This window comes from Hesperophylax consimilis, chromosome 12, assembly GCF_061612785.1.
Source record: "Hesperophylax consimilis isolate HC1 chromosome 12, BYU_Hcon_1.0, whole genome shotgun sequence".
Lineage (NCBI taxonomy): Eukaryota > Metazoa > Arthropoda > Insecta > Trichoptera > Limnephilidae > Hesperophylax > Hesperophylax consimilis.
In genome coordinates this window covers 9,056,579-9,078,568 of record NC_142847.1, presented here as the reverse complement: position 1 = coordinate 9,078,568, position 21,990 = coordinate 9,056,579, and the positions used below count along the sequence as shown (strand labels likewise).

General features: G+C 34.3%; 1 protein-coding gene across 1 annotated transcript in view; it reads right to left on the bottom strand.

Annotated features, from left to right (window-relative positions):
* Positions 1 to 21,990, bottom strand: part of su(r) (dihydropyrimidine dehydrogenase su(r)) — a 45,760-nt gene that overhangs the window by 15,303 nt on the left and 8,467 nt on the right. The window contains exons 2-11 of the mRNA XM_089637673.1: positions 20,849 to 20,959; positions 20,518 to 20,688; positions 17,766 to 17,927; positions 15,775 to 15,962; positions 13,395 to 13,521; positions 12,199 to 12,349; positions 6,507 to 6,682; positions 2,337 to 2,414; positions 2,104 to 2,236; positions 277 to 464 (exon numbers count right to left, since the gene is read on the bottom strand). Coding sequence (XP_089493799.1) covers positions 277 to 464; positions 2,104 to 2,236; positions 2,337 to 2,414; positions 6,507 to 6,682; positions 12,199 to 12,349; positions 13,395 to 13,521; positions 15,775 to 15,962; positions 17,766 to 17,927; positions 20,518 to 20,688; positions 20,849 to 20,959 — 1,485 coding nt within the window. The remainder of the gene's footprint in view (positions 1 to 276; positions 465 to 2,103; positions 2,237 to 2,336; positions 2,415 to 6,506; positions 6,683 to 12,198; positions 12,350 to 13,394; positions 13,522 to 15,774; positions 15,963 to 17,765; positions 17,928 to 20,517; positions 20,689 to 20,848; positions 20,960 to 21,990) is intronic.

Here is a 21,990-nt window from a genome sequence, read left to right as displayed (position 1 = left end):
TAGCAAATGATAAATTTTAGTTCCACTTTATAAATTGGAATTTCTATATTGTGTGTAGTATGTTACCTTATAACTCAACCATGACACAACACAATGACAATTCAATCCACCTTTAAAGTAAATAGAGTAATAAAAAGTCAATAAACTAACCTAAGTAACCTTATTTTTGTTTCATCACTTTTCATGACTTTATATCACTTTTTAAAGGTGTGTTCAATAGTCGTTGTGATGAGTTATCCGGTTACCCTTTATGACAGATGATGTGAGGAAACCAACCTGAAGAGTGCAGTGCATGTACCAGGCTGCGGTCTTGCCGTCGTTGACCGACTCTACCGTGGTCTCCGAATACCCGGCCAAGTCTCCACCGACGTAGACCCGCGGCTCCGAGATGCTCTGCATCGTGTTGGGATTGATAGCCGGCAGACCTGAACGGTTCAGGTGGACTCCAAACATGGCCTTCTTGACTGGAAATTACAATTAAAACATTTTATTACATCATATATTAAACATATTTATCACATTATCTACAGGCTGTAAATAAACTAGTAAACTCTCACACGTCGCATGAGATCTTGTGCTATCCCCATCCAAACTGATTGTCATGATTTGATTGTCAAAATGACCTCATGTTTGATGAGAAAGTGTTTCCATTACTTGGAAAACACTAGTTTTAGCCAAGGAATAACATTTCATCGTAAATTACTTATATTATTATAAATAATACAATTATTTCGATTGTTTCCCAAAGATTTTAAATGCCATTAGAGAAAGTGAGACAGTGAACGAAGCAACACATAAGCATAAGAAGGACAACTAACTGGCAGTAGGTCGTCTCATACAGCATTCTGTAGTTGTGTTAAATGAGTAATTGTTGTGTCATCTCAATCATTATTTCAATATTTGGGTAAGTTTTAAGTATATTTATTGAGAAGGGAAAAGAATGAGTTATTTTGGCATTAATTGAGAGAAGGTTTGCCAAAGGTTTATCAAACCAGTATTACAATATTCCAGTCCTGACCCTTTAATATAATGACATTGTCATCCGTGTAAGAAATAATGCTTCCACTGAGGTTTTATTTAAAAATATTGTTAACATACAAGATGGACCCAATACAGTGCCTTGCGGTATTCCAAAATCACTTGTAAGGGGTAGACTTTTTTAGTTTTTTCATAATTTCTGGATTTCACCCTTCAAGGGTGTTCTTGGCCATCATTTAAAATTATGGAGACATGAAAGGTGAATTTAAATATTAATTTTATTTAAATAGGCAAATTCAAAATTATAATGAAAATTTGAGTCGAGTTCAGACTTGAGAAGAGATGAGATGTTGAATGAAGGGGAGGAAATTTTTGATAAGGATTGATAGAAGAGAGGATATTTGTTTGGAGAGGGACAACTAATTTGCATTAAACTAACATTCTGTAATCTAAAGTTCCCACTTCTAGACCACAGAATGTACAATCTGGGGAGTCAAGAAAATATTTTTTTTTATTTACAACTTGTGTTTTATTGTGAAGATAACTTTTTAGCCAATTTAATGCTCCGTCATTAAAAGCCACTACACGTAATGTTTGTATCAGTTTGACGTGAGATTAGTTTGACTGTCGAAAGCTTTTTGGAGATCAATAACTATACCAATACACTTCAAAGACTTATCTAAGCTATTTACATTTGTTACTTTCCACATTTTGTGTTCATTTTGTTAGACAATAGCATGTCTACAAGTTTGTAATATAAGGGCAGGCCTATTGCCTATTTATTGTCTTTTTGTTAAATATGATAGGGCATAAGAGTCCCAACTGCTCCCAACCGTCTGAAGCCAGTAAGACCATGGCATCTCCAATTGGGGTATGTTGTAGGTAATAGTGAGGGGAAGAGGCAGATGGGCAAGTACCTGACTATTCAGATCTGGTCACCAAACAGAGCCAAAACCATTTTGCCTGGATTTAAACCCGCGATCTCCAGCTTGCTAATTGAGAGCCTTCGACCATGGAGGCCGACAATCCGATTCTTTGAAAACATCCTAACCTAATCCAGTTTTAGAAAATTTCCCATTTTCACAGAAATACAGTGGATATTATTATAGCGGGTAAACTCCTTACCATCAGAATCGAATAATCCAGATCCAAAAGCGGAGATGATGTAATTGGCCTTCAGTTGGGTCACTTGCTCCATATCTTCAACCCACTCGTCATTCTCATTCTGTTCAGTGCGACAGAACTTCATTCCCGTAATCTAATGGACCAAATTACAATGAGACAAATAGGTGGCAATAATGATCATTGTTATTACTGAATATATAAATATTGATGAACACAAAATACTTATTAATTACCTTTCCATGTTTGACGATTACTTCCAGAGGTGACATGAATGGGATGAACTCACATTTCTCATCTTTAGCCAAATCAACCTAAAAAAAAAAAAAAAAAAATATTAATTAAACTTTTGAACATAATATTACAATGCAGGTTTGACATAGCTTCTGTTTTCTATTTATACTACTCTTCCTGGATGTAAGAGGAGAGTACATTTGCAAAAAAATAATGCTATAGTAAAATAATGCATTATTTGGTGAAATAATTAACATATTTTAAATTAAAGATTGTGTTACATAAGGTTATGGTTAAAAAGTAAAAAATAATTACAAAATTAAAATCCATACAAATTGTTGTATTTGGAAAGAAGAAAAAAATATTGTGGAGGATAAATAGAGTATTGTAGGATAATTTGTGAGATTTTCAAGTAAAACTAGGGGAAGCAGTTTTTTTGTTAATGATTTCCCTAAAATATTTTTTATACAGTTAAATATTTGTGTTTTTATCATTAATGATTCTGATTTCTTCTGGTAATTTATTAAAGAAATGTTTTCCTTGGTGGGTATAATGGTGCTGGGCAAAAGGCGTGTGTAGTTTAGGAAATGCAAATATATATTTAAGTCTGGTTCGATTTTCAGCTATGAATGAGTATTTATCTTTTTCGTTTATAATTTGAATAATTGAATTTTTCATTAATAAGTTTTTAAATTTAGGAGCTTTAATCTTTTTTTTATTATTTATTTTTTATAATATTCATTACATTATATGCAAGAAAGCTTTTGACTGTCCAACTAGGAAGGTTTTCCCTTTTAGGACAGTCAAATTAACAGGTTTCAAATTATCCTAGAGGAATACAGGATTTAAGAATAGAGAAAATAAGTATGTAAAAGTGAAGATACAACTAGGCGTTCGTGATAAATAATTATCAGATTACATTTTTTAGTAATATTTCAGAATCAGTCCTGCCTAGATCTAGCAACCATTTTGTTATTTTTGGACCGAAGGATGACAATTCATACAGTTTTAGCTGTGAAGGGATTTTGTTATATATTTTAGGACCGAGATAGAAGAATAGTTTTGAATTCTTCGAATGTGAATTCAGTGTTCTTTTGAAGTGTAAACGGGTTGTTTGGAGATATGTTTTGAAACCACAGCCAAATACTAATTTAATACTTACTTAGATAGCAAATCTCAGATTGTACAGGAAATTTAAACCTTATTTTGCAGTTTTATAGCCTTATTAACCTTTTCACCGCGATCAAATGTACCGAAAATTACACTCGTACGCGGTACTCACTTTGAAAATCAAAACCTACCACTTGAAACAGCTATAAATCTCTTATTTCTAGACAGATTTATGATTTGCTTATCTTAAAAGCTTTATTAATGCTCTTGAAGTTTGTTGAAACACATAAATAAACAATAAACCGCAGGATACAGATATAATATTATAAACAGTGACCCATCACAAGAAATCAACAAGAACTGTCGCCATCGCATGCACACTGCTATATTGTTTATAGTATTTACTTACCCGGTCTGATGGGATTTGGACCACTGCGCCGATATCATCAAAACACAATTATTTTTATTATTATATCTACTAACAAATAAAGTTTTAATAAAAAGTTAACACGAGGAGAAATATTTATAAGTTTTGTTTTTCATGGTAGTTTCTAAAACATGGCCACACACACAATGTCACATCGCACTCTGGGCATTTATACTGGGACATTTTCCTTTTTTTAGAAATGGCGCACACTCGGCAGGCTCGGTGAAGTTTTTGAGAATTATTTCCCTTTATTGGGTGGGGCATATGTTTTGCTAATGCCTTAGCAGTTAGTCTCAGAGGTAAATCGTGTGAAGAGCGAGAATGAGGCTCAGATCGGGAAGTTTCATGATATTTTTGCAATAATTGTCGTATTACGGCTAATTGGAAATCTGCTAAACTAACATTTTTATTTGTAATTGATTTAAAAGCTACATGAGAGTTCAATAAATACAGATCAATAATATGGAAGGCCACTTTTTTATACCACTTAATTGTTTTTCGCAGGCAATTAATACTACTTAACATCAAGTCCACTTTGTCAACAGAACCCATACACTTATTATAGTCTAGAACGCACTTGGGTTTCATAATTGGTTGACGAGTTTTCCAATCAACTTTTCCCGTCATGTCCATGGAGTCGTCATGTAAGGTTGTTAGCATGTGAACTTCTCTTTTATCGCACCACTTTAAAGCCAACAGAGGTCCACGATGTTGTGCTTTCATTTCACCCTTTTTAAGTTTATTAAATTTTGCCATGCCTTTTCGTGTCTTCCGCACCGTACCACATGCATTGGTTTTGTTAGTATGGAGAAAATCATATAGTTGAGGGCTACTGTACCAATTATCAATAAAAAGATTATGTCCTTTATTTAAATAATCTTGAAGTAGTGTCGTTACTACAGCCCCCGAAACTCCGAGACATTCAGAGTCAGTTATGTCAGTCCCTTCGCCACAATAAATAATGAAGTCTAATATAAAACCCGTCTTCACGTCACACAATACAAACATTTTAATTCCAAACCGGTGACGTTTGGATGGTATATATTGTTTGAAAATTAAACGCCCTTTGAAAACAATTATGCTCTCATCGATGCATAAATTTTCATAAGGTATCAAAGTTTTTTTGAACATTTTTCGGGTATGGTCAATTAGGATTTTAATTTTGTAAAGTCGGTCACCAGGAATTTGTGTGTCGGGGTTTGAGAAGTGTAACATTCGCAATATAATTTCGTAACGATCCCTAGACATGGTTTTTCCGAAAATTGTACTAGCGAGCAATGGGTCAGTGGACCAGTGTTCTTCGATAGTAAGATGTCGGTTTCTCGTCATTAACATTAACAGTGCAAAAAAAATGTACATTTCTTCGACAGATGTGTCAACCCATTTACGAAGTCTGGATTTTTGGGAAGGTTCTTGTTTTGATATGGTGGCTATGTAATATCGATTAGTTTCGATCACCATTTTTGTCACTATTTCTTTGTTCAAGAAGTATTCAAAAAAGTCAATTTCCGATGAATTACCAGAAAATAAAGTGGATGGATCAAAACCTGACACAAAATCATCAAATTCATGAACTATTGGAATAAATGGACCAGAGGTCCAAGAAGAAAAGCAGTCTGCATTTACGGTATAGTCTAAGTTAGGTGTACGAGAGTCATGATCTTGGCTTGTCCCTGGGGCGTTTATTTCACTGTCACTAACTTCTTCAGTAATTGGTATATCTTGATCATCTTCACTTATTTCTAAATCAGAGTCCATGTCTAAAAATGTTTCATAAATTTCGTCTTCCGTAAGACTGGGGTTTGCCATTTTTAAGGGAGTTCAATTTTGATATATAAACGGTAAGCCTATAAATATAGACAGATAAATTACTATTTAGGTTGTCCACAAAATTTAGAAATAAAATCACAAAATAAATTCAATCAAAAAGTCTTGAGTAAAATAACTATTTTTAAAACACGTCACGTAAAAGTTCACAAACAAACGAAAGTCAATCAAAAAGTCTCGAGTAAAATAACTATTTTTAAAACACGTCACGTCACTTAAGTTCACAAACAAACTAATGTATCACAGAAAAATATATTACTTAAAAAGATTCGCAAAATAGAAATCGGTCAATATTTTACATCGACGCATAAGTCCATCAAAGCAGATTAGATCACCTAAGAAATACTATGGATGACACAACGATTCAGCGGCGCGACATTCAAATGACTGAATGAAGATTTAACGAATCATCGCTTTCACAATGTTTTATGTAAACAATTTATTATATTTTAACCAGCAAACGCCAGATGTCAGTAAGAAAAAGGATTGAACTATTTTTTGGTTCAGTTATCTGCTAAATTCGTCGCGTATTTACGTAGTATCAAGCCGCTAAAGTGAAACGCATGATATGATGCGCGTAGCGTGGGGGGCACGAATTATTTTCGCATGAATTGATGCGCGTAGCGGCGAAAAAGTTAATTACAATTAGAGGTGGGCTATAATCAAGGTAACTGCAGCCGGAAATGCACTTCCACCAATGACAAAGGTTTTAAAGTCACGAGGTGCATCATCCATTTTTTAAAATTTTCGAATAACAAAATTCATTAATTTCAATATTTAAACCCCATGAATGAACAATTGTTGTCACCTCTTCCGGCACAGCCCTTATGTTGGTGAAACCCTTCCTGAAGATGACGAAAACTCTCTTGGCTCCGCAGCGCAGGGCCGACGTGGCGCAATCGAAGGCCGTGTCTCCGGCTCCCAGGACTATCACATTCCCCGATAACTTGGGCAGGGAAGTCGTGGAACTGCAGGCGCACATTCCTAAGGTAACAAATACACAGATGGATAAACAATACTTTCATAAATCATATATTTCGATACTCCAAGGTGAAAATTACCCTGAAGCCAAAGATGGCAAGGAGGGCCAATGGATTGAACATGAAGATGAATACAATGACATTACAAAATATATAGACACGTTGTAGAGTGGCAAGCAAAAGATACGGTAATGGCGGTACTTTTGATTTAGTACTAAACTGTTATGCGTCGCGTGAGTTTGTGTGTTATCTCTGACCAAATTGTGTAAATGAGTGCCAAAATGCCCTCATGTGTAATGGTAAAGTGTTTTCATCACATGGCAAACACTAGTAAAAGCCAAGAAATAACATTTTATTAATAAATGCAACAGTATTAGAGCAGCGCCCCGGCAAGGCGAAGGTCCTGGGTTCGTCCCAGACGCAAGCATATCTTTTTCTGATTTTTCTTTCAAATTTTCGTTTAAAAATCGCTAATACATATTATCTTCAATAATGAAATATTACAAATTGACTCATTGAGTTATTTAAAAAATAAATACTATTTTTTTATTATAAAATTTTTTCAAAGACTGTCAGCACCACTAGAGAAAGTCAGATAGCGAAAGTAAAAACACATAAGTATAAAAAGGACAGCCTACTGACAGTAGGTCATCTCGTACAACGTTCCGTATTCGTCTTGTCAAATATCTTGTATCTTGTCATCTATCACATATTGTCAGTTCGAATTTGAATAAATGACGTCCTCAAAGATTGATGTCCATTAAACATTAAATGTAAACCTTGGAAATATATCATTAAAACACTTTTCGTCATTTAAAGGTGTACTTTATCAGAATTGTTTGTATGTATTAGGTATGTTGTTATATATTTTTCTGTTATGGTTTGTTTTGTCATTATTTTATTGGTCAATGGCATAAATACTCTTATCACTGTCATGTATAAAGACTGTTTATAACGCTAATAAATAAATAAATCACCCGTGATGTAGAATGTGGTATTTGCGGCAACTTTTAAGTACTACATCTATTCTCACACATATTCTTTGAACGTATCTTTGTCTTACATAAATGAATGTTTGAATTAAGAATTTACTGGAAACCTAAGGACAGGTTGTTTCGGAGAATTTGAACAATTCATCAAATTTCAACGTTCATTTTCGGGTTCTGTGAAAGTCCTATTCAAGTTCTGTTATTATATCATTGTAGGCTAGTTGCTTGACAAAACTGAAATAAAAACAGAACTTAAAAAATCTTTCACAGAACTTGAAAATGAACGTTGAAATTTGATGAATTGTTCAAATTCTCCGAAACAACCCGTCCTAAGTGGGTTTATTACTTGTCACATTTTGTGTTAATTTAGACAATGACTTGTCTGTGTGTTTGTAATGACATTGGGCGAATGTGAATAATATTTATTTATTTAATATCAACGGTATAAATATACCATAAACAATGATAAAATGTCACAGTTAAAATATTTAAAAAAAAGAATTACAAATATATGTGGCATTTGATTGTGAAATGACATTAGAGAGTAAGTAGGTAAGTAAGTAAACAAGAGATACAAGTACATAAGTTTGTATAGTGCAAATAAGGTAGAATTAGATTAAATTAATATTGATTGAAAAGATTTGATAGCATAGCCCTCTTGTACCTACCTTGCGTGCAGTTAAATAGATCTGCCACATCTGCTTATCTATTACTAACTTCATGCAACCTAGGTACAAGCGAGTGTTTGGAAAACTCAGTCCTGATATTGTTGCATTTAAACAAAATTTTAGAACGAGTAGCTCTCGTGGGTATATGAAATTCAATGAGGTTAATTAAATCAGGACTGTCTATACTACCATTTACAATTTTGAACATAAATATTAAGTCGGATATAATTCTTCGATCTGAGAGTTTTAATAAATTTAGATTTTTCATCAAGTAATTATAATTTATATTTTCAATGGGAATACCGAGTTTAAAATTAATGTGTCTTAGGAATTTATGTTGAATTTTTTCGATTGAATCTGAATGTAATTTGTAGTGGGGGGACCAGATCGAGGAGTTATATTCGACTTGACTACGAACCAGGGATGTATACAAAATTTTTAATGTTGAAATATTCTTGAAACCTCTGGAATTTCGAAGAATGAAGCCTAGCATTTTCATTCCTTTATTATTAATATTATTTATATGCGATATGAAGTTTAATTTAGAGTCGAAAGTTATCCCCAGGTCATTAATTTCTTCGACAGAGGTAAGGATTGAGTTATTGAGTTTATATGAATGAATAATTGGTTGATTTATTCTGTAAAATTTAATTGAATAACACTTATTTATGTTCAGATGAAGTTTGTTAAGAGAACACCAATTAATTAACCTGTTCAAATTATTTTGTAGACAGATACAATCTTCAGCACTTTTGATTATTTTAAATATTTTTAAATCATCTGCGAAAAGTAACGTATTAATATCTTCATCAAATATATTTACAATATCATTTATGAACAGTAAAAATAATATTGGGCCTAATGAGACCCCTGTGGTACACCACTGGTAGCTATAAATTGATTGGAAATGAACAAATTGATTTTCACAAGTAAAACTCTATTAGTTAGATAGCTAGCAAACCATTCTAAAAGTTTTCCACCAATACCGAGCTTACGTAGTTTGATCAGGAGAATTTTATGGCATACTTTGTCAAAGGCCTTGATAAAGTCCGTATATATGGAATCGACTTGAGTTCTGTTAGCTAATGCGTTTGATATATAGTTTTCATATAACGAGAGATTTGTCAGAGTTGATCTACCTGACAAAAATCCGTGTTGATTCGGAACAATGAGATGGTTTATACATGGTGAAATTTTATCAAGTAATAGTTTTTCAAAAAGTTTAGGAATTACAGATAGCTTACATATTGGTCTATAGTTAGTAACATCACTTTTATTACCCTTTTTAAATATAGGAGTTAGATAACAACGTTTCCAAATATCAGGGAAGCACCCTGTGTCAAGGGATTGATTAAACAATAGAAAAATCGGCTCAGCCAGTGAAGTAATGCAATTTATCAGAATATTAGGATGTACATTATCAGGTCCAGCCTTTTTGTTTATGTCTAAGGATTTGATTTTACTTATAACATCGTTTATGTTGATGTGTATGGCAGGGATATGTATGCTCTCGTTAAGCGGCGAAGGTGGTATATAATTGTCTGGGATATCTTCGTCATAGACGCTTTTAAAATAATCATCAAAATAGTTAACTTTTACATTCATGTCAGTACTACTCTTTTCTTTGAAGTGCATTGAAAGGGGTAAACCTTGTTTGTTTTTTCTAAGAGAGTTAACGTGAGTGAAAAAGTTTTGTATATTAGAAGGTATAGAGTTTTCGATTCCATTTATATAATTGAAATATGAATTTCTTGATAGTTTTTTACATTGAGTTCTATAGTTGTGAAATATCTTGTAGTCGATAAGAGAGTTCGATTCTTTAAAGTTTTTGTGTGCAATTTTTTTACAGATAACTAGGTTTATTAGCTCGCCACTGAACCATTTTGGGAACTTCGCTTCCTTGAAGTGTGAAAGTGGTACAAAGCTTTCAATGGCCTTATTAATAATTTTGTAAAATAATTCAAGATTATAGTTAATAGTATTATTATGGTGAAGAAATGACCAGTCTTCATTTGCAAGATATTGATTCATGTTAGAATAGTCAGCTTTGGAGAAATTATAAGTTAGGTTAGGAAGAACAGTTGTGTCATCTGGTGAGTTATTAGTAGTGATGGTTATGCTTAGGGCGGGGTGGTGGCAGTCTAGGGGGAGAAGCTCGTCAACTGATTTAGCAATATGGACTGAGGTATCACTGCAGAATACTAAATCCAGCAGCCGATTATTGGTATTGTAGACTTGATTGACTTGATGTAGAGAGAGTAAGTTCGTCATATCTATTATTTCGCGGGCATTTTCTGGTAGGCTTAAGTTGTTATAAGAGTCCTTATTCATCCAATCAATGCAAGGGGTATTATAGTCAGCAAATAAAATTGTTCTGGCATCAGGGTATTTATTTTTAAAGGTTTCGAGGTCATCTATGTGGTTTCTGTAGACTGTGATATTGGATCCAGGAGGAATGTAGACACATCCCAGTAGAATTTTGCCTGATTTAGTTTTTAGTAAAACGAATACCTGTTCCACGTCCAGATGTTTACAAATTAATCGAGTGGATGGCAGTAATTTTGTAACGGATATAAGAACTCCTCCTCCTCTGGTTTTAGTACTAGTGGCTGGATTTCTGTCAAGGCGGTAGGTGTTGTAAGATGAAAATCCAAGTTCCTCGGTGTGAATATCAGGATCAAGCCAAGTTTCGGTAAGAAGAAAAACTTCAATGTGTTGGAGTAGTGGAAGAGTAGTTTGTAGCTCTATGAGTTTGGTACGGCAGCCTCGGATATTTTGGCCGTATCCGATGATGTGTTTGAGTTTTTTGAAGTTGACCTTATTATTGTGGGCTTGTTATTCATATATTTTATTGTTAACCCAACTTCTCCTCCCTTTATCCGAGTTTCCAATTCTTGGCGGAGGTCCGACAAGAATTTTCGTTGGTTCGGTGTTTGGTCGGAAAAGATTTTAACAGTGGAGTTGGTCAGATAAAAGTTCTTTCTCCTGAGGATATTTATTGCTTCAGTGGAGTTCTTTAGAATAACCTTAACGGGCCTAGGTTTATCCGGCCTCACTGCTCCAAGGCGTAAAGTGTTGATAGAGTTAATTTCAATGTTACTATCAATCTTATTCAAGATATTTGTAATTTGTATTTTGTCATCTTGTATTTTTTCTATTTGGTTGAGCTTAGAGCTTTCAGGAATATTTATGATTATTAGATTATTTGCTCTTTTTTTTCTTTCTTCGAGTTCGTCGGCTGCTTCACAAGTAGATACTACTGAGTTAGGTTTATTGGATAATGATTTAAAAGCTGACAGCTCACCCTCGAGTGCTGCCATTTTGGCAGCCATTTGAGCAATGGTTCCGAGAATAGCATTTGTTTTTGGTACCATTTTTGCAATTTGATCTTTGTTTAATTTGCTTGTTGGGTCAATTATTAATTCAGTGAGGGCCTCAACCGCGTTTCTCGCCAGATTGATGAATCCTTGGGAATCCATTTTATTAAAATTACTTAATCCATTTTTTTGGAAAAATGGAGGATGGGTCAGCCTGTATTTAAGGTGGAGTGATTTGAAGTAGATACTAGGGACCCAGCCGCGCGGTAGTAGTTTGGGTGACAATAATACTTAATGTTTTGACTTTTAATTATATTGACAATGCTCACTCAGTTGTGAATTTAGGAACCAGCAGGATTGCTCTCCGACTTCCTTAAACTTGCAGTCTCTCAATGACTCGTTAACTTGTTAGTTTCACTGTTTAAAAATACTGTAAAATATTAAATTGTGTTAAGCGTAAAATTGAGTGTGCTCTCCGTGTCACTATATAAGGTTAACTGTGAAGGAATATGTTGCAAATACATACATATACATATTATTCCTTACCTCTCTTGCTGCCTTCTGCAACTTTAGGCAAGAAGTTCTTACTTGTATAGAAGCCCATGTCAACTGTCAAGTTTTCAAATATTGGGATAATTTTAGGCTCGGGTAAACCAATTCCCAAGAACACTGCCTCGTAGTTTTCAGCAAACAATTTCTGCAAATGCAAAACCTATGTTAATCAAACACATACAGATAGACTATCATTGGAAGTTGTTCATTAAGTTGAAACACTTCAACCGGGCGAAAGCAATGGTCCCATTCGAGAAAATGGAATTTGTTTTAAACATCTATATCTTTGAAAATAATTCATATATTTTAATGAAATTTTTTTGCACACTTCTCACCACACCCCAACTGTAAAATTACTTTCCGAAATTAAAACCTACTTTTGTAATACGACTCCATAAACTGAAGTAAAAGTTAGTGTTTGGCCATTTAGTGATGTTTTATTTGTAAAAAATGTATGTATTATATTACATAACAATTTTTTTTTTCGTTCACGGACAAATCATTACAATTTTAAAAAATTACTGCATCTTCAGTGCGATAAGTGTAAGGATGTATTACCTGTTCTACGGGTTTAAATATAGTTTCCTTTTAATGAAATACTAGCTGAGTAACTACAGAATGTGCCGTGGTTGCTGGGGGTTATCCTTAGGAGATAGACATACCATCGCGGACTTTTCTGTAGGCCTTTTTAAGATGTACACTTCCTTAGTACATTAATTTGATATATCTCATAAGGTTTAACCAGCGTTAGCAGTGTAAGCGCCAGAATTTTTTTTTTCAACTTGATTACAAAACGTCGACTTTCTGTGAGGATAATGTGCATGTATTATATACATAAACCTTCCAGAAGAAATTCTCTAATTGATAGTGAAAACCCTATCAAAATCAAGTGCGTAGTTTAGAAGAACTAAGCGCACAAACAGACAGACGCGGATAGCGACTTTGTTTTATACTATTTAGAGATTTTCCCACACAAAAGACAAGTATTTTAAGATGGAGAAGATTTGGTTCACATTTATAAATACATGTATTTGGGACCCTTACAAAGAGATTGATATAAAATTATCAGACAGCAATGCCTTTTTCGCCATTCAAGTAGGACCGGAGTAAAAGGTAGAGCTACCTTTCCCGCCAGAAGTGTTATAAATTCATTAATTAGGTTAGAAAAATAATTTGACATATTTTCTTACCTCAACAGTGATATCTTTAGTAGAAAGAGATCTTCCAGATTCAATCTTCACCCCGAGATCCTTGACAAGTTCAATCTCAAACTGCACCACGTCGAATGGCAAACGATATTGGGGAATTTCGGCAGAGCTGAAATTTTACAAAAATTACAATTATTTATAATTTTTTCTATGCAAACTTTGCTTGTCAAACCATAACTATTCAACAATAATAATAGAATAAGAGATTCAATAATCGTTTTGAAAACCATTTAACCACCATTGTTCTTTTATAAAACACTAGCGACCCACTCCGGCTTCGCATGGGTGTGATGCACTAATGTGGCATCATAAGAGTCTGAGCGACACATGTACTATCCAATCCATTTTTGGCGCTTTGACATTGACAGTTTATAGTTTCAAAAAGTGCATTTAGCAATAATTTTAAAAATGATTTTACTTTACGTATTGTGCTTTATTTTTTGTTAATATTTTATTGTAATCGTACATTTTTTCGCACAGCTTTTTTAGATTATATTAGCTGTGAATATCAATTTTATCTTTAATCGGACTATACTGCCAGTAACTACAGAATGTCTTTATGTACAATGTTTACAGTTGTTCTTTCATTAGACAGCACCAACAGATTTTGCTTAAAAGTTACACGCGAAAGGGCTACATACAGGGTGTATCGGCACGTACCCGACAAACTTTAACCAGCTATTCCTTAGCACATTTGGAGTAAAAAATGTTATGGGCACTTTGCTGTCCGGTAACATTTTTTTTTAATAAAAAATTTATTATTCATATTTTCACCACATGTCACCAATGTTTTATCCTTTGTCAAAGTTTGAAAACCCATCTGGCAATATTTTTTTCGAGTTTCGTTGAATAATGTACGTACGTACCTACGTTGGCGCGCTTTTACAATCACAACGAAATGGCACGGCACCATTCGTCTCATTTTTAACTATTATTATTTAGTGTGTACGAAAGAGCGAGGACACTTTTTGACACACTTGCTAATAACAGCTGTTGAACACGAAATTCAATGCAAATGACAGTGACGGAGTGTGGATTTTTTATTTATTTTTTGTTTTTAATGGAAAAAAAATGTTACCGGACAGCCCATAACATTTTTTACTCCAAATGTGATGAGGAATAGCTGGTTAAAGTTTGTCGGGTACTTGCCGATACACCCTGTATAGTTGACCATGTGAAAAACACTCAACGCTCGAATCTAAACCTGCAACAATGAATGTCTGAACACTGTGACTTCTTAATGGTCATTGAAAAAAAACAGTTTTACTGGAAATTACAGTCATTTAAATTGAAACGGTAAATCCGTCGGTATTAAAGGAATCCGGTATTGTACACTCTATTATAAATGTTTTACCTGCAAATGTGTACCATTGCACAATTTGGTTGGATTAAGGTTCCGTAATAAAATAATAGGACACCTTACTTTCAACACCAATTTATGTGGGGGACTCCCCCAGGCTGAAAGGAATTGAGAAATTCCGTAAGAAAATGAACAGCCCCTTCATTATTGAGCACAGTGTCTACAGTGTAGCATGCTTGCGTCGGTGCATCAATCTTCGAGAGAATAAAGTTATTTTCCTTCTCTACTTGTTCGTTACTATATGACAGAATTGTTCTCTCCTTGAACCAAGATATAGTCTTACAACTTATGTCATTAAATTCGGGATAAACATTGTCGACCAATTCTCGAATGTCATTAACGAAAACGCAAAGGTTTTACTGTTGAGATTAATTCTCCCATTGTATTGTGGTAGCTGCCCATTCCCAATTTTGAGCAACAATTCTGCAAAAATCCGTTTTCATGTGTAGACAATGAGACTCTCATGTTGGTTTTAAGTTCACTATATTGTATCTGTCCTGTGGAGTTAAATTGATGTTGATATTTTACTTAATTTCTGTCCAGTTCGGGTTACATGTTGCAGTTATTAAGATATCGGATTTACCGTGATGTCTGGCATAAGTCATTGCAACCTGCGATTTTTGTTTCCCACTTTTACACTACATTACTTATAAAGAGAAGATAACAACAAAACATTTAGTGATGCTGAGGAGCTCACAATGTTTATTGTATTTTACTTCGAGGTGCATTTTGTGTATGTTTAGTCACTGCGATGACTATTCCAAGAAACTACATTATAACTAGGTAGGTAGGATTATTTTAAATAAATTTTAGCAAAAAATGTGTGAGCATAATAATTTCGAAATACTCTTGTCAACACAAATTGTCCACTCTGATAAACCTTACCAGTATTATGAGGGATAGTAGATTATTTCCCTTACAATGGCTGAAATAAATTGAATCTAACCTCATTCTGTATATTACGGGGACAGTCTACCTAACCTACAAATATGACTAACTTACCTAAGTCCGCCGAGGAAATTCTCCTTCTCGAAGATGGTGATATCGGAGTAGCCCATCCTGGCGAGGAAGCAGGCGCAGCTGATGCTGGCGGGCCCTGCCCCAATAAGGGCGATCTTCTGGCTGCCCCCACGGAGCAGGGGGGCCCTTTTGGGGTCCAGGGTCTGCTTTATCTTCATTTGCTTGAAGATCTACAGAGAGAATAGTGAGAGAAATAAATGTATTAAATTACCGCTAGCAAAATGAAAAGAAAATTACTAAAGCCTGAAGTCTAATGTTTTAAAAATTGCTGTATTACAACATTTTGGTTCTGAACATCATCACGGCTATCCCAGTGTATTCCCACTTTCGGCATTCTCCTGGCTCTATCCTCAGACCAAAGCTATTGCAGACCAAGCTACTGGCTCCAGTCTTCATACCTTCCCATCCTCTCACATAGTTAAAGCACCTCTTCCTCAGTACGGGTAATTTTTTTTTTTTTTGTAATATTGATTACATTTTATGCTTTTGACTGTCCAACTAGGAAGGATTCCCGTTTTAGGACAGTCAAATTTACAGGTTTCAAGTTATCCTAGAAGAATACAGGATTTAAGACTAGATAAAATAAGTATGTTAAAACGAAGATACATAAAAAGATACATAAAAAAGATACATAAAGGCGTTTGTGATAAATAATTTTCAAATTACATTTTTAGTATCATTTCGGAATCAGTCCTGCCTAGATTCAACAACCATTTTGTCACTCTTGAACCGAAGGTTGACAATTCACACAGTTTCAGCTGAGAGGGGATTTTATTATATATTTTAGGACCGAGATGTGAGAATATTTTTTGATAAGCCGCTCTGTTGCTTGTTGGAACGGAAAGGTCATTTCTTCCCTTACTTCTGGTTTGATGTTTGTGTTCGGCTGTTTTCATTTTGTTTTTATTTTTATGAACATGGATTACTATTTTTTTTTTTGTTCGCACACATTTGGTCATGAATTATGTCCTACCCTCTGAAATTCTTTCCACATGATCAGCTTACAGTCTAAGTAAGAGGCATAGAATATATATCATTATATCATCTTCCTATTTTTGTTACACTACATAATATAAATATATTATATTATGTAGTGTTTTTTAGTGTGGTTGAGTGGTCTCTGTTTCAGTCTGTATTTGATGTGAGTGTGATTTCTATTTGTGATCTCCCTATATTTTGTAACTAGCTTTTTATTTGAGTTTTCAATGTTAATGTTGTGATTTTTTAATAAGAGTAGGATTTTGCTGTAGAGTTTAGTACTGCATAAAAAGTTTTTTAGTCCAAATGTTGTATTCTTAGTAGCTTGTTGGATATGTTTTTAAACCTGAGATCTATTGTTTCTAATATATGTGTTAATTGTTATTGCTTGTGCTTTGTATTTATAAATGTAAAGTAGTATTGTTTTAGAATATAGCAGTTTAATTGACATTATGTGAAGATTTCGTCAGTGCTATTTCTTACAGGGATGTCAGTATAATTTACATGATGGCTTTTTGGGTTTCATGTTCAATTAGATTTGCATTGTGGTTACTGTTTATTTGGTAAGATTGGGTTTTTAACAGTGGCGGCTCGTGACTTTTGGGTGTAATAGAGTGCTAATATTACTAAAAATGGCTTAATTGATGTTGTTGTAGCTGAAAATGATTTTTTTTTTTTTTTAGAAAAATTGATTTTTTGTATGAAGATTTTCAGGAATTCCGTGCGGCGCACGGCGATACTGAAATTTCCTGAAAATCTTCATACAAAAAATCAATTTTTCTAAAAAAAAAAAAAAATCATTTTCAGCTACAACAACATCAATTAAGCCATTTTTAGTAATATTAGCACTCTAGTAACCCAAAAGTCACGAGCCGCCACTGGTTTTTAATACTAGTTAATCCGCACTACAAATATCCATCGTAGTCTAGGGTCATTCATCTATAGAGAGTGAGACACATATTCCAAAATAAGAATTAAAAATGTGTTTAACAAACATCAACAGCAAAATGCTGCAGTCCTCCAATGTTGATGGCCCCCTCCTCACTGGCCTGCAGGTTGCAGCCGCCCACACACAGGTCGCTGGTGGGGCAGACCATGCCACACGTCAGGCCCAGGGGGTTGTCCGACAAGATGGCCTTGGCGGCCCCGTAATAGTTCTGCAAATAGGTGACCGGTAATTAGAGAACAGAAATAGTTAACAGGATAATAATAGAAAGACTCGTCACATCCCGGAAAGCCGACTGGTTTATATGAACAAAAGGTTAACTGAACGACATTTCCAATTTCTACCTATTTAAGTTTACAAGCTATAAGTTTCTCTTTAACTCTTTAAGTTTTTAAGTTCTAAAAAAATATATGTTATTTTTGAAGATAATATCTATACATTTGTAATGCTGAAACGTTAATTATTTGTAATTCCCTCGATACAAAAAAAATCGCAAAGTAAGCTCTGAAAATTACTAAAAACTATTGTTATCGTTTTTTAATATTAGTTCGCTCCCTCTAACATTCTTATTTACATATCTCCCTTTCAAACCAACTTTGTACGCTTACTACGGGGCAACGCTTACAAGGTTTTAGAAAAGACTCCCGATTCCCTACAAATAATACAACACAATGTAACTTCTACAAAAAAAGAAATTGACTTTTTTGAAAGTCTACACATTTGCCCTGATGACGGACAATACAAGGCTGTATGAAACATTAGCTTAAGAAGGAGGAGGAACTATTTGAGTCGTAGAGTTGCAAAACCATATGTAACCTCCTGGTTTGCAAGATGAGCTTTGGTGGCGGTGGGCAGGGGGCTATATCTCCGATCCTAAAGTGGGACCGTAAAAAGTCACGATAATCTCCATGGCTTGTGACGTATTTTTGATGTTCACCAATCAAACACTCTGAATATCTATTGAAAAACTATTGACAGACAAGTGGAATATCTATGGTTTGAATTCTTTTGTTTTGGTTTCTTGTGTGCAGTTTTTATAAGATTAAGGGTCGGCAACACATGCTTTCTTAACGCACCATTTGGCTTTTTCCAATCGATTGCAAAATGAGATCTACAAACTCTCATGTATGTTGCCAATATCGGGTTTTGAATATAATCCAATCTGTTTCCACGACCATTCACAAAACAGACTCTCTTTGCACTCCTTACAACTTAAGTAAGTCAGAATTCTGTGTCGAATTGATTTAAAATCTGTACATCCTTTAACATTGCAATGAACTTTAAGAGTCGACATTTTCAGCGGAAAAATTTACTTTAACATCAGAAAATATGCAGATTTACCTCGACCTCGGCGTTTTGAAAACAGGACCCGTGATTGTAACAAAAATACAGGTGCGAATCCCTCTTTGTTTGTTCCTAATGTATTGTATAACTTACCTTATCCTCAGAATTGATTTTATTTTCATTTTTAGACCGTACCTGTGACAACAGTATTCTGCCAGGATTTTACAGTGCGTATAGTGATACAAGGTACAAATGTTCCTGGACCCAGCAGCATTAATAACATTGCATTTGTATAGCGCAGTTTAGTGTCATTTCACTTCAAGTGCGCTTTACTATAACAAACTTAAAAATGGTAATTTAGTATTAGTAGCCATGTTCTTAAAATTATTCCTATAGAAATAGATGCTGGTCAGAAGACTCTCTTTCAAGCTTAAAGCACATTCTCTCTTAATTCATTTTGTCACAAGCATATTTTAATTCACTGTGCCCTTCATTATTAATTCATGGTGTGCAGACATCAATAAGAAATTATGTGGCAAAGACACAAGACCGTATAATGGATCAGATTCCACGAGGAAAATGGCCATACTACGTTTTTTAAAGTATACAAATATAGGAAGAAATGGTTGTCGTAATAAGTTTATTTTATTAGTCTAGCTTACTCGACATCATAATGAATTTCTTTCAAAGCCTTCTTTAAAATGTGTTTTGTACTTACATATTCTTGTATTTCCTGTTTATGTATTGTCTTGGTACACCTTTTAAATATGTTTTGGGCTTTTATATTCTTTTTTCCTGTTTCTGTGATACCTCTTTAATAATATACAATATATATATATCATTTTCCGAAAAAAATCTTGCATTAAAAAATATATGTTTTATTCAAAACATATAAGAATCGTGGCTCCCTTCTTATCAGACCCAAAAAATCCTCTTTTCTGATAAAGAATACATGACCAATAATGACCTTAAATATAATATCTTATAAAATATATATGTATAGATATATAACTTGTATTAAAACGAAATAAAAAATTTAGGTATATGTTTTTCATTTTTCTGTTAAAAGCAGAGAAATGTCAAAATTCGATACTGTCGTAAAAAGCACATCTTCACATTCCATATTTGATAATCCTATAAATGTTCTGCCTTTATTTAAAGGATTTCAAATTTCATATCATCTTAGATTATTTTTACGACAGATTGACTGTTCATCTTGGAACGAGATTTCACCTGACATGCGCTGTCCTGAGAAAATAAGCTGTAAATAAAGATACTTTGAGCTCATTTTCGCAGGACAGCACTTTGTCAGATGAATCTGTCTTGTTGTGAGGGAATATTTTGACATTTCAAACATTTTTATTTTTAAAATAATATTTTAGGCTAATGAATGGGGTGCCTTTTTTTAGTACTTTTGTTGCACACCCAAAATTTGTTCAAATATTGACATGTCTATGGTTAAATAGAGGACCAATTTGTCAATCAAGTGAGCTGTTTATTTATGGCGGTGGTCGTACCTTGTTCGCAATGCTGGTGATGAAACTCTTGACGTCCAGCTGCGTAGGGCAGGATTTCTGGCACGGGGCATCGGCGCACTTGAGACAACGACTTGCCTCCTTCAGCGCACCCCGCTCTGACAGCGTGCTGTGCTTTATATCATCAAAGTCATTTTGCAGCGATGGGCAGGTCTAGAAACATAAATCCTATTTGAATGAAGGGCTCATTGAACAGTGATATAAATTAGCATTTACAAGATCTGTAGATGAGCGGTAATAATTAAACACCTGATTATTTCAAATGGCTGTCTTTCATTGGTAAAATGATAATTTCTTGACAAGTGAGACTAACCGTGCACTTCCTGTCGGCATTCCTCTTCCAGTGTTTCTTGTTATCCTTCGTGTTGACAGAAGGGACCAGAGAGGAGTACTTGGTGAGCCTCGGATTGAGTTTCAGCAAATTCTGGAAAAATGTATTAAAGTACACATTATTTACTTACACTTTTGTCACCATTTTTTTTCAACTTATTATTTCGTCTTTGGGGGTTCTTTGTGGAGGGTCTTTGGGGAAAACGAAGTCGTTAGAGGAAACGAAGGAGTGAACTTGGGTCTTGATGAAACCCATGTCGTAGGAGGGGGGAAACACAGAGGCCGGCAAATCATTTCACAGCCGATCTGTTGAACACAAAAATAAGTCGTAGAAACGACCCGATCGAATGTGATTCGAATGTGATTGAAACATAGCTTTTGTATGAATGGGGTTATATTGTGGTAGGAGGGAGATCTATACATTGCTAGTATGCATGTGTCACCGTACAATATTTGTAGACAATTTGCACCCGGGATTATTAATTCCAAAGTCTGAACATTCGGTAAATTATTTACATATATAATAATGCCGTCATTCTGGTTGTGATGGGTTTCTGTGGAGAAGTGAGTATAATCATGAAGGTGTTTTGGTACATATAGTTCATTAATCAAACATTCTGATAGAATGTTGAATTATATAAAAATTTAACCTTTAGATTATTCAGTAATGTGAGAATTTCTTCCCAATTTTTATTTATGAATCGAACATTATGGTGAAAAATTTTTAGGTTCGTGTAGTCTTTCATTAGTAAATTACAAAATTTTAAATTGGAAGATACATAATTATTAATTTTATCAGAATATACTATTTCATTATCTAAAATCAGTCTAGCCATTTTTAAAAACAATTCACAATGGAGCTTTATATTTCGTACTGGGAGCCCCGACACAGTGGCTAAAACTGAGAATTTGCCCTATACCCGATAGTTGTACATAGGTAAGATATATGATTTCTGACAGTTTGGAAACAATCACTGTAAAGTGATTTCTCAACAACAACTTACAACAGTTAGGAGCAGGATATGTATGGTAAGAGCGATCGGGCCAGTGTTCGATATGTGTCAGAGCTCTTCAGCAACCTAAATAATTTTACACGAGCCATCAGAATGTTTAATATATATTATA